The sequence below is a fragment of the Xenopus tropicalis genome, chromosome 1 (assembly GCF_000004195.4).
Source record: "Xenopus tropicalis strain Nigerian chromosome 1, UCB_Xtro_10.0, whole genome shotgun sequence".
Classification (NCBI taxonomy): domain Eukaryota; kingdom Metazoa; phylum Chordata; class Amphibia; order Anura; family Pipidae; genus Xenopus; species Xenopus tropicalis.
The window spans coordinates 128,677,019-128,691,107 of NC_030677.2; the positions used below are offsets into that span (position 1 = coordinate 128,677,019).

The following is a 14,089-nucleotide window of genomic DNA, read 5'->3' on the forward strand; positions in this document are numbered from 1 at the left end:
CCCCAAACTTGCTTTGGCACCTTAAAACCTGGCTCCGTTTCTGCACTGCCCTGCAAATCTTCTCCGGGTTCTGCAGAAATCAGCTGTGCTCTGATTGGATCTTTCTTCTTGTGGATTCTCCAATCAGAGCACAGCTTTCTTGACAGGCAGTAAAATTGACCAATCAAGGCGTAGATGCAGACAGGGATCGGGAGCTTTTGCAAACTGGAGGCAGTGCAGAATTAAAGACTAAAAAAAGAAGAATCTGCAGGCTGTAAACTTTACCCAAGAACCAACTTTGAACTTTTGCTGCAGTTTTCATCCCACAGGTACTATACACAGGTACTATACACAGGTACTATACTGTATATGTTCTAAAGACTGACCCACTAGCTGAAATTAAATTGTTTTTTGTCACCTGACATCTATAATATCCCTATCCACTACCGTAACAGATGGAGGGTAAGTTAACTTTTCCCCCTGACAAAGCTCATTGTGCTTTTATATATTTGTTATGGTTTTTTGCTCTTTCTATTTTTCTTTTACTTTTGTCATTGTTTTTTCATTTCTAGTTAGTTACAGTGGAGCCAATGTTGTGTATCCATGCCAGTGTTATAGTGCCAGGGCCTGAATATCTGCCATCAGTACCCACTGCTCCTCATGGCATATAATGTGCTGGTTTTGTATATAAAGACTGCGTCTCACTGTATATAATGTGCTGGTTTTGTATATAAAGACTGCGTCTCACTGTATATAACGTGCCTGGGATGTCAGTACCTGCTGCCTCTCTCTCTATAAAGCTAACTTAAACACATCTAAAGGTTCACTTTTAAGTTAACTTGTAGTATGTTATAGAATGGCCTATACCTAGCAACTTTGCAATTGGTCTTCCTAGTTAATTTTTTATGGTTTTTGAATTATTTGCCTTTCGCTTCTCCTTTCCAGCTTTCAAATGAGGGTCACTGACCAAAAAGTATTGCTCTGTGAAGCTACAGTTTTATTTTTCCATGCAGGCCCCTGAACTATTCATATTCCCATCTCTTGTTTAAACCACTACCTGGTAAATAAGACCCTAGCAACCAGATAGCTGCTGAAATACCAAATGGAGAGCTGCTGAACAATAAGCTAAATAACCGGAAAACCATTAAAAATAAAAGAGGACCAATTGCAAATTGTCTCAGAATATCAATGTCTACATCATATTAAAAGTTAATTTAAAGGTGAACTACCCCTTGAACTGATCACAAACACAAATGTATAGAGAACCCCTAACAGAAGTGCACGTATGAATGCTTTTACATCCTAAGCATTTTAGGGTTAAAAAAAAAGCACCCCCACCCGCACTTTTGCACAGTATCCCTGGGAGTCAGTGGGAACGGCAAGAGGTAGTTGGGAAGTTAATCTTTTACACCAGCAGCGAATCCACTAAGTCTCACATTAGCTATAGGTCAGACTCTGTATGGCCCATCTTTAGCCTCTGCCTATGACACAAGGTATATTTTTTTATTGCTTTTTTTAGTCACAGAAAAGCGCCTGAATGTGCCCATGCAGTTTGTCATTTATGCCATGGGCATTAGAGCTCTCTAGGGTGTATTTGTATTAGGGATGCCCAAAGTGCAGCCTCTGACTGGCAATGGCAAGCAAGGTCGGACTGGGCTGTGAAGGGCCCACTGGGACTCCCGTCCCGGGGGCCCTTCAGGTGCACTCATCCGGGCGCGTCCTCAAATCCCCCCCCCCTTGTAGGGGCCCCCTTAACCCCCCTCGCAGGGCCACCACCCGACGTCCTCCCCGGGCGCATAAATCTGACGTGTCAGGAGAGGAGCGTTCGGGAGGGGGAGCGCCGGCAAGGGTCGGGTCTGGGCCGCCAGGGCCCACTGGAGCCGGGCCCACTAGAGTCCGACCCTGATGGCAAGTTGCTAATTGTACCAATATCTGTAGGACAGCAGCCTGGGTATTCTTGGTTTACACAAATGTTTTGTCAGTCAAGCCTTTCATACCAATTTTAATGGGAATTCAACACAGCAAAGCCCTTAGTGTGAACCCTTAACATACAGCACTGTTGGGTCAAAATAGAGCAGTATATACAGTCAGATTTAACTGTATTTGATGGAATTTGCAGAAACTTACAAAGCTGTATGATTTTGTAATAAACCTGATAATAGTAACAAATAAAACACATACCTGATTTTATTATCCAGCATTATTTGTCTTCTAAGAATCTGCCTGGCATTTGACAAACTCACTGACTGCATTTAAGTGTAAGCCAGTGCCACCAAGTATTCTAGTTGTTTGTCACATTGGCCACCAATCTGGTTGTTTAGCAATCAGGCTGAATCACTGGATCTTGCCAGGGGCATGATTAAATAAAGGTGGCATTTCCACAGTAAATGTACTGCTCCTTATAAATTAGGAAATATTTTCTAAGAACCCGTATATGAATTGTATTGACGTATGTTTCCCTTTTATATCTTATATCCAGCCCACCAGAAAACCCTGGACAATGGGCCCACTCTCAAAACTTTAATTCCTCCTCTCCTCCCTCAAACTCTTTATTCTCCTAGTCTCTTTTCTCTGCATACTATATTCTATTCTTCCATGTATCAAGCTTCCTTGTTCCCATACAGAAATAAGGAATGACCATGAAATAGGCTCAATAGTTAGAAGCAAGAGGGCCCACTGACCCCTGGGCCCACTGGGAGTTTTCCTGGTATCCTGATGGGCCAGTCCGACACTGCTTATATCACCTATAAGTATTATCAGCACTAGGCAGCAATACATCCTGTAACGCATAAAGGGTAAAAAAAACAATGTATTGTTGTAAGATTTATTAAAAAGTTGAAGTGCTTCTATAAATCCCCAATGAATTATAACTCCGGCAAAATTACTGCATTTTGGATCAAAAATAGTAAGCCGCAGTTGTAAGTCTGATACCACTGTTTCTGCATCTTGGGTTCCCAGATGTTGGTTGGCTAAGACTCACACCATCCTCCAATATAGAAACAAGGGTCAATGCATTCTGTGTATTGTAGTTCTGCAACATCTGGAGGCCCACGTTTAGGAAACAGGGCTTAGACAATTGGTACCTCTCTTTAGTAAATCTCTCTTTAGTGAATATGTGACCAGCCTTTGTGTGAAGGTATTGTCTTCCTCAGGTTGGTCGGCTTGTGTTTTGGGGGCTGAATATGTGCCTCTGTACTACAGCCCTCACTGACTTTCAGCTAAATGTTGCCCCTTGAATTTGATATTCTACAAAGTCTTCAGACATTACTAGTGCATTGTTCATAAATATTCATTTAAAATGATTGGTTTCAAATCTGAATTTTCTTTACAATCAATGTGGTTATATTGACATTTGTAAAAAAAAAATGGTTGCCCTTATAATATTGCAGCATTTCAAATTCTAGAGTGCGTCCCCTCTAAATTTTGTGTGGCTTTTACTGAGTTTTTCATACCTTTTTTTCGACCCTCCCTGTCATTTCATTTTGATGTGCCTGCTCTTTCTTATTCCAGAAACTCGATTTTAGCATTTGTGTTATTTATTAATGAACAATGGGAAAAGGAGTCATATATCCTTATTGTTTGCCCTGTTTAACCTTACATTGTAACTGAGTGATGCCCCTGTTGCCTGCATCTTGCCTTGTCTGCATTCCCAAGTGTGTGCCAATTTCATTTAAGAAATTACAAGTATAAATGGCATGCTCATTATCTGTTTTATTTCTGCCAGAGTCCTTAGCATGCTACATTAACCTGACAATATTTACTGTTGGGCTCATTTAACAATGCAATCCATGCAGTTCACATTCTGTTTAGCAGTATTACATTTACATTACATATGTTCTTTTCTAGCGTGAGAAGACAGAGGGGGCTGCCATGGGTTGTTTCAGTAAGTCACCTCTCACTCAAGTTCTGTAATATTCTGTAATACCTTCACGCAGGCAGCCGTCAGGGCACAGGCTCCATGATATTGTCTTATTGCCTCAAGCAGGGCAATTAATGGGAGGAAGGATGATATTATATTGATATTGATGATATTGCCCTGCAAGTCTGAACTGAGGTTCAAAATGGACCTTAACTTTTCATTTACACAAAAGGCCCAAACAGGCCCAATATAAAGCACAACAGACACCCTGGTATTTGCCGGAGTTTCCAAATTGTAGGCCTGGGCCTGAAGCCCCATTGTTCTGTGCACAAAAAAGTACTAAGACACAAATTACTATGGTAGTTCTGAGCTCCAAATCCAAATGGGTTTCTGATTGCCGCTCTTTAGGGCTATAGAGTTTTTGTCCTATTCATTAGCACATGTCACAGGACTAGGAATAACTGATACAAATGTATATGTTTCTTTTAAATAATATGTACATAGTCCATAACTATATATTTAATAATAGGCACTCCAGCCTCTTATTATTGCTTGGACCAGTGCAGAAGGAAATGGGAAGTTAAATAAAGTTAGATAAAGGGGGTTACTACATATCTTCTTGTTCATTTTACTACTTGTCTCTTGGTTCAGCCCAGTGACCCACAGCACCCTTTAAGAGGAATTGTTGAGTATTCTGGAGTCTGCTGAATCTGATCTTTCATCATAGTCATCCTCTGTGTAAATTGGCTGTTTTACCACAATGGGGCAGCTCTCTTCAGACACAGATATTCTAGGGTCCTCAGGGGGTCTGGCAGAGAGCACAGGGGAGCTTCTGAAGACACTGGAAGTATTCCCTGAGAAAGGGCTGACATACTGAGATCTCAGCTGGTACTGCTGCTGCAGAGTCATGGTGTTCCACAAGGTCACATCATTGGGTAGGAATGGGCTGGACTGGTTCCTTGCTAAGGTGTTCCTAAGAAGAAGCGGGTACCTGGGGGACTGTGGGAAGGGGTGCTGCAATGGTACAGCCAGAGGGTTGGGGACCACGTTGTTAGAATCGGCTGAGAAGCGCAGCGTATCTGGCACCCTAAAGGCAGATCCCACAGACCACTTAGATGATGATAAGGGGTACGAACTGAGCGTGTGTTCGAACAAATGGCCATTGTGGGGCAACACTATGCTTTCGGGCTCAGGAGCAGTTCTCTCCCCAGCTACAGAGGATCTGCTGGACAGAAGCACTTCTACTGCCCCCACCAAGTCCCCACCACACCCCTTCAGTATGAGTTCAAGGACTGTGGGTTTTTGGCTAGGGAATATCTTCTTAAGAACCTCCAGGGGTGGCCTGTTGGCCTTCAGGTTAAAGGGAAGGGACACTGTGCCAGTGGCTCCCTCAATCACTAGATGTCCCTGCTCCTCCGGGTACTTGGAGCTGTCCGTGGTGCTGTCCGTGGTGCTGCACGATTTCTGCCCAGGGTACCCCGCCTCAGCAACTGGCACCACCTCCGGGCTGTCTGGGGTACAGCAAGGCTTTCCTTCTGGAGAGCTTCGGTGCTCTGCGTCTTTGTCGCTGTATGTTTCCCCTGCCTCTGTGCCGCTGCTGTCCCCCATCCTCTCCTCTGCCAGGTCTGCATGGGAAAGAGAAATAAAGCATCACTATCCTGCATGTACTGTGGCTTCCCAACTGCATTGTGCGGACTTACTGCCTTGTACAGCAAGGATAGCGCAGCAACCCCACACCGGTTTCATATACTAAATATATTGCTTGTTTATTTTAGCTTTTTACTGGTATTTTTAATGTTGTAATATAGCATGCGATTTTTTAGATATTTAATACAGGATTACAGAATAACTTGGAATAGCAACGCAGTTCATTATCATTGTAAAACTTGTGTTGAGTCCAGCCTGGCATTCAGAATTGATAAATGTGCTCCTGTGCCCACAAGGTACGTTTGTGTATATATATACCTCATTGCACTGAACTATCCAAAATCCAAAAAGTAAGTAGTTGCACACCAGGATTCTTTAAAGATAAAAAAAAAAATGTTTTTATTTAATCATACTGTTTTTTAATAGTATGATTAAATAAAAACAATTTTTATCTTTAAAGAATCCTGGTGTGCACCTGCTTACTTTTTGGATTTATATTTGTATATTTATGTTGTTACCCAGCGCAGCTTCCTCCAACGCTTGGAAACTCAAATATAGCACCAGTCATTGAAAAATGCTTATTTTACCTAGCTGAAACTGAAAATGGAAAGAAGCTGATATACATATACACATACACATTAATAAATATATATATATATTAATGATGTGTTTTGTTGATGATAGTGTCTAGCCTAGAATCCCTAATAAATTGTAATACATTCCAGGAGCGCTTGCGCTTCAATAAATAGCATTCGAACAAACAGGAGTCTTTTGCTTGCAATACCCAGCTTTCTAAACAAAACATCGAAACGTGGAAATAGGATATCTCTAAAAATCCTACTAAAGGGTGTATGAATGCTGGACTGCTTACAATTTTGAGGACGATTAATAATACTCCCATCAGGAATATCATACCTATGTTTGTTTCTTTGGTACTCATATATGTACATTTCGTAGACATTTTCCTTGCACTGTCAACTGTAAAAAATATTTTTGTGTTCAGAAGCACATCTTCAATAACAGATTATATAAAAAACAAATAATAGATACAGAGAGAATAATGTGCTTCCTATTGTAAAAATATAACGGTTATTTTAGTTACCAAGGAATTTTATGACCATATATAAGTAGGAGGCCAAATGTCCAATGCTTTTATACAGCTCATGCAACACAGAGGTGATTTCCATATATTTTACAAGGATGTTATTTATTATAATACACAGGTTTCAGGGAATCGTGTGGCACAAATTACATCACTTAGCATCATTATAACTTGCCAACGTTTAAAAGGGTATAATACACACAAACCATATAATATTCTGTAAATTATATCCTTATAAAGGTGCTTCGTGATGTCATCAGTTATAATTGGTGCTTAGTGATGTAATTTGTCACATAACTCACTAAAACTTGTGATTTATAATAACAGTAGTAACGTACCCCCTGTAAAAAATAAGAGAATATTAGAAGTCATCTCTGACCTGTATAAAAGAACTTAGCCTTCAGCCAGCCCAGTGCTGTTATATGTTCTCAGTGACTTATAGTTTCTTTATATTTTACAAAAGTGGGTACTTGATTCACTATATAATATAGAGGATATACACTGCTCTTGTGGATCACATAAATGCAATATTGCAGAAAATAACACCACTATTAAAACTAGTAAAATTTAAATAGCGGTATCCTAAAGGGGGTTCATTAACACTGACAACTTCAATAAGGAACTTTATTGCAAAATTAGCTTTGTAAACAATGGTTACAAACAAAACGAAACCCCAACATAAACTCATAAGAAATGTTGGTTTATATTAGTATAAAAGGGTGCCAGGAATAAGTTTTTCCTTTGGCAATCTTTATGAATTAGTTTTTTTAAAAACTCGGGTTAGTGTTGGGTTTATTTGAGGTTCCCTTTTTAGCAACTTTTTATAATTTATTATCTTGAATTTTTCCCAGGGTGCAACTTAATTTCACATTTATTTTTTTTTTCATTCGGAGGAAACCTCCAGATGTTTACATTTTGTTTGACTATTGTAAAATGATAAAAGGTTTTGCAACTTATATTGATTTTTGAATTACTTGTGTGGCTGAACAACTTACATTTTCAGTTCTACATATCTACCTTTTGGCATTTAGATGGCTGCATGTAGGAGAGGGTCTGAGGGTAAAGGCATATGTCCATCTTGTGGTTTGCTTCCTACTCTGAAACGCTGTTTCTTAAGTGGAATTTCCCTATATCTACCTGCATGGGAGCAATGTGCCTTGTGTATTTCAGAGAATTTGCAGCACATTATTTGTTTGCCTATTGGCAATACATGGGTTAATCATTTCAGCAAATTTTCTTAAGTGGGAACTCTATGAATAATGTACATGCATTAAAAAAAATACACAACAATGAAAAGCTAATATGTACGAAATATTTGCAAGGACAGCATGCCTTTGGCCCGTTGACTTGTAAATAACAACATATACATTTTGCAGAAGCAAATTTAAATATATTTGGCAGAGACATTAAAAAGCGAATTAGATGTTATGTAACATATTTTATGGAAACCCACATTTTATTCCAAAGTCTATTTGTACTTGCCCCTTAGTGCCATGGCTAGTAGGCGATATTGTATGCCAACGCGGGCACCTGGGCAGAGGCAGGCGTTGAGGAATGGCCGGGAATGGTATCATACAAACAAGCTGGCAGCAGGCTAACCTTGTGCACAAGTTATTGCTACCAGACTCAATTTCTTCTGTCCCACTGCGATTCCTGTAATCTTTTATGAAGTGCATCTATCACAGGCTGAGCAGTTTACTGGAGAGCTCAATACCACTCACTCACAAGCAATAAATAGCCGGTTTGTCATCTCTGTCCCTGGGCAAAGTGAGAATCCCACGTTACAAACGATACCACTGCCTGTGTAGGAGCTGCCTATGTGGCTACAGATCTACTTTAGCCGTGCCAGCTGGGCACTGGGCAATACCTAAGGTGGTGAGTCTGCAAAACTAGCCTGGACTTTGTACACTATTTATTCTTCTAGATAGGTGGGTCGCTGCCAGACACCTCACTCTTGAAAGCCTTTGGGCTTAGCTACTTACTGCAATCATTGAAGATTGGCACAACGCACTTTCATAGTCTTAAGGTCATCCCTTAAATACTTGTATATCTTACTGTACCTTGCATGAACACAGAAACACTCACTGCAGTGTATAAATTTGATTTATAATGTTATTTAAGCACATATGAGGCGAAATCCAGTACATAGGTATATATATATCAGTCCAATAGTGAGTGGCCGTGATTATACAGCGGTACTGAAACTGGCACACCGCAACATCTATCCGTGCCCAATATTTTTACTATCAACTGCCACCATTGTAGACACAGAAAAATGCCCTGATTGCTTCATCTGTACCAGAGGCCAAAGGTAAACACAACAATCATTCACCCACATCTGAGAATCAATTTATTTTGAAATATTAACCATCTTATAGGGGGAAATGTGTAACTAGCAAAAGCCTGAGGAAATGGTAGGGCGATTTTAAAACAAAAAATGTTAGTAGAGACATAACTTTTTTTTTTTTCATATTTACTTTTCGCCCTGTTCTGTAGGACCAAAGTTTGATATATAAACTGCTATTCGTTTGCTAGGTATTGTTTACCTTGGCAACCAGAGAACAGTTTGAAAGGCAAGAGAGATAGAAAAAAGAAAATAACTATACATTTGTAGTCATTTGGACATTTTGGACTGCAGAAACAATTCGTTTCAGTTGGCATATTCATTTTTACCCAGTACTTTAAAAAACTGCTTTCCTGCAGTATAGGGTAATTCCTGCGAATAATGCCTGGTCTAAAACAAACATTTGAGACTAAAGCCCAGCGCAAATAAAGTAACGGTTCTTCCGGCGTAAATAGAGTTCTCTATGTGTAATAATGTATGTATTCTAGAAATGATTCTGACTTTTGAAAGAATGCATTAAGGGATACATTTATCAAAGTTTGAAATTAAAAAGCAGCAGTTTTCCCACTCAAACACTGCATTTTGTTCCATCCCCCTATCAGTAGGTGTTCAAGTGCTAAAAGACCATCCACTGATCATAACAATATGAACTATATTTACAAACCACCAGGCTTCCGTATAAGGCATCTGAAATACAAGTTGAAAGCTGCCATTTAGCCCCCCTGATTACAGTAACAGGCATTTATTTAGCGTTGAAAGCAAATAAGCATTTTAAAAAAAATTATATATATAGCAGAAATACGCGATACACTATGGTTTCCCTTGTAGCTTCTTCATGGAACTTTTGCATAGACATTTTGTGCACTAAGGGGTTAATGGTAGGCCTCTGTGGGGTAGTTGTAAGGTGCCAAACATCCATTTCCTAAGACATTTCACCAGAGTTACAACATGAGAATCAGAAAATGATTTTTCCATGTTTAAACCCTCGCACTTAGTGAGAAAAAAATAATTTTTAATTGGTATGAGCAAATAATTTTTTATCAGATTAATACAGTGCAGATTTCCACCAGACTGCAGATTCTCTGTGACAGTTTAGCCAAGTGTGGGTTAAGGGCGCAACCAACTGCTCCAGAGGAATCCGCACAGGGCAGAGACACATTCCTTCTGCGCTCATCGCAGCTCCAATTACTTACCAACATAGGATATGGGATGCGCATAAAATTACAGCTGGTATATTACATTACCGTCTTACTAGTCAGAAACTATAGGCAGCAGAGGGTTGAACCAGCGCTGGGACTAGCACTCAGAAGCATCTCCTTCCCAACATCCCCTGCTTTAGATCGAAATCAGCTATAGGTGTGCGCACAGAAGAAATGCACTGACCCGCACTAAATCCATCTGCCCAAGGCAGGGAGTGAGTATGGGAGTAACATGCCACTTGTTATATTTATAAAAAAAGTTTCATGTTGTTGTTGGTGGGGGGGGGGGGGGGACTAAAATAAACTCCAATAAATCACCCTAAAGCATTTCTATGCCATATATTGATGCAGTGCAAAGGTTTTGACTGTCCCTTCAATAAACCCCTCAATTTTACCCTAAAGAAGCTATTTAATCCAAACTGGTGCCTCTCAAATTCAGGGAAAAGCATGAGATTTTATTTGGGGACAGATCTATTTCTTTATCACCCAGGAAACTCGCTGGCAAAATTCTAGCCCACATAACTTGAAAATACATATTTTGCTGAAAATTGCACCAGGATCCAGCACTTCTCAGTCTCTCAGGTAACTGACCATTCCCCGCAGCCTGGCAAGTAAAAAGCTGGTAACTTGGCTGCAATATACCTGCCCAAATGTACTGTCCACTGAATAATAACTGTATTCACTGTTGTTCACTGACAATATGCATCAATGTTATTCTTGTTGAAAAATAAATAATAAAAATAAAGTTTAAAACTGTCTGTGGCTCTCTGTCAGCATTCCGTTATTTAGTACCCAGTTAATACGTATACATTATAATTGTGTTATTGTTCGCCACTGATGTTCTTAAATTCGCGTTATATTATTATTAAATATATATTATTACTAATATACTCCTACTTTCGACATTAGCTATTATGCCTTAACTATTCACTTAGGGAAAAAAACAAACTATTCCTATATAAAATAATATATGTATGAGCGATTTTACTTCCGTCTTATTCTGCAGAATACGAAGTTATTCCTGGCCTATAACTATGTCATTTTCTACATATTCAGTGCATTACAAAAGTATTCACACCATTGGCCAATTCTCTCCTCTATTTTACTGAATTCAAAAATCAAAAATTAGATTTAGTTCATTTTAGCGTGACATTGTTCTATGTTAGAAAATAAGAAAACTGTGTTTAAGTAGTCAGTAATATTTTGTTTCCATAATATTCTGTTTGTACAAATTCTCGGCAATGTTTTGCTGTAGCAATAACAGCTGTTATGTTTCTAAGGGTATGTACCAGCTTTGCACAATGTTTGGCCTGACTCTGGCCAGTATTTCCAGCCAGATTTGCTTTAATTTGTTCAGTTTAGAGAAAGGATACTTGTCCATCTGAATTTTTTTAAATAATTGCACAGATTCTCAAATGGATTAACATCAGGGCTTTGACACAGAATACTCCACTGTAGGTTTTAGCCGACCATAACACTGGCCTGTATGGCATAAAAGAAAAGTGGCATAAAAGAAGATATTACTAAAAATAGAGTATTAGAAACTCATCTAATGTTTGCCATAAAGCATGTGAGTTCCCCAGTTGCCATGAACGAATATATTTTGTGGTCAGATGGGACCAAGACCAAGATGTATCTATTGTTAAAAGTAATATTACAAGGAAATACTGCAAACATATTTGACTGCTAAAAAGTGAAGTACCCCAAGGCAACCAATCAGTCATTACATTACAAGTCAAAAAGAAAAGTAAAAGAAAATTGTTACAGCACTAGTGCAATTTGCCCCATCTAGTGCAATTCCAAACATAACCCAAAGTAATACTGGAGAGGCTCAGTATCAAAAAGGTGACTGTACTGTAATGGCCCAGTAATAGCCTTAATCTCAGTCCAACAAAGAATATGTAGTATTAATTAAAAAAAAAAACATGTAGAAAATTCCTCTTGAAGCATGGGCTAAAAAGCAAAAGCTTTAAAGCTGCAGTTGTAGCAAAACCTGACGCTATACAATATTACATTTTGGGTGATGAAACTTATGTAAACCGCATATTTTTATTTTTTCATTCTTAAAATTGTTAAATATAACGAATCGTAAGTTTCGTAAGATTCGTAAGATTTGTTATTTCGTTACATAAGCGAATTTGACAGCACAGTATAAGGGTGAAGACACACGGAGCTACTAGTAGCAGCCACTTGTGTGGCTACTAAAAAAGACATTGCTGATCAATGCAATTACTAATAATTGTCTCTACGTGTGTTTTAGCAGAGACAATTCTCACTATTGTCTATGGCAGGGTATTTTCTGGAGTTTAGTAGCCTTAAAAGTAGCTGCTACTAGTAGCCCAGTGTGTCTTTACCCTAATATAAGAATAAGACATATGACAGCCATATATGTTTATGATTAGTGGCCCTATTTCACCTGCCTATCTGTGCGAGGGGTACAATCTATGTGTCTTTCCACAAAAATGCACAGAAATGTGATTTGGCTGAACAAACATGGCAGTACTGAGGAACCTTTTACAAACTATTGTTCAAAGTTTTTTTCATTATGTACAGTGTTGATCGCATAAAAAGCAATATAAAAGTAACACATTTAGGAGAACTTGGCGGGACCGGGCGACCCCTACCACGAATCAACAGAAATGTTTGCTACCAACCAAACTGCCTATATAAGCCCTAAGGGAAGAGGCAAGGTTTGTTGCTAAGTTTCCTTTTCCACTTCCTGATGCGCAGAGAGTCCTGTTGTAAGGCTAATGACAAGCAAGGGTTTGCTTTGACAGCTGATAACGTCGGCAGTTAAAGTGAAAACTGAATATTCCTGTCCAGGTCATTAAATTCATTCAGTTGTATACAAATATCGAATGGCCCCGTGTTTCTATGAAAGAAGCAGGTTGCATTAAATTGATGCCCTATTCCCTCAGCAATGATCCACCCAGTCTGTAATTAAACAATCTTTCATCCCCTTGGTACCATTACTTTTATACCCATTGCACTAAAGATGATGCCTATTTGGATTTGAAAGCATACCCATGCAGATGCCATACACACTGTCATTTGTCTGTGATACCCACCTGCCTTCACTGAGAGCGGTAGGGTAGGGGGAGCCTCCTGTGCCCATCGGATGCCAATCTCTCCAGGGCGGCCAGGCTGCTGGGCTGTGTCTGTGGCCAGGCTGGAAGTCAGACCCGGCACTGCCCTGAGTGTGTCTGGGATCAAGCTTTCCAAGCTCTCGTTGGCCTGTTGCCTCCGCAGTGCCACCTGGGCAGCCATCACTCTCTGCCGCTCTATGATGAGGATGCACTTCTCGCAGGTACAGTCCTTAAAGCGACAGTAACGTTTGTGCCCTTTCAGCCAGGAAAGGACGCCGTGATTCCTACAGCGGGCACATTTGGGGGTCCTCTGCAGGGGGGCCCGGGGCTGAGACACTGGGCCCCCCATATACAGGTATGGAGAACCGTAACCATTCATGGCTCTGGGGTGCAGGTGTATGTGAGCGGGTAGCACCCACAAACCTCCCTACATAAGGGCGCTGGGACTTTGGCTCCGAAGTAGCTGCAACAATGAGTTCAATTCAGATCGGTGCCTCCCGCCACTCACTGTCTCCTGGCAGGGCGGCTGCCACGCTGCCCCTTCTTCCTTCTCTTTAAGGGCAGGATTTGCGGGCATTGGCTATGGCAGGTGTGGGGGGATTGCGTGCTTGTGGTCTGCCATGCCGGGGAGATGGAGCTGGGGTCAGTGTGTGCCCCTCTGTATCTGAGTGCAGGTGCCCGGTCTCTGCTTCAGTCTCCCTGAATGGCAGGCAGCTTCCTTTCCCTTCAACACCTCCCAATACCCCATGGCTTGCCCCGCCCACTAAACGGTACCGCCCCCTTTCGTCAGTACTCACAGCACAGTTGGGAAGGTACCCTGCCTGGCCGGGAGTCTCTGGGGAACTGAGGTCCCATTATGGAAGCAGCCTACTT

General features: G+C 40.5%; 1 protein-coding gene across 1 annotated transcript; it reads right to left on the reverse strand.

The window, feature by feature from the left end:
* Positions 1–4,477: 4,477 nt before the first annotated feature.
* dmrt3 (doublesex and mab-3 related transcription factor 3) lies at positions 4,478–13,628 on the reverse strand. Its single transcript, NM_001256220.2, is given in 2 exon segments — positions 4,478–5,463; positions 13,199–13,628. Coding segments are annotated over 2 exon segments (1,350 nt in total). The 5' UTR covers positions 13,596–13,628; the 3' UTR covers positions 4,478–4,510.
* Between the last annotated feature and the right edge of the window lie 461 nt (positions 13,629–14,089).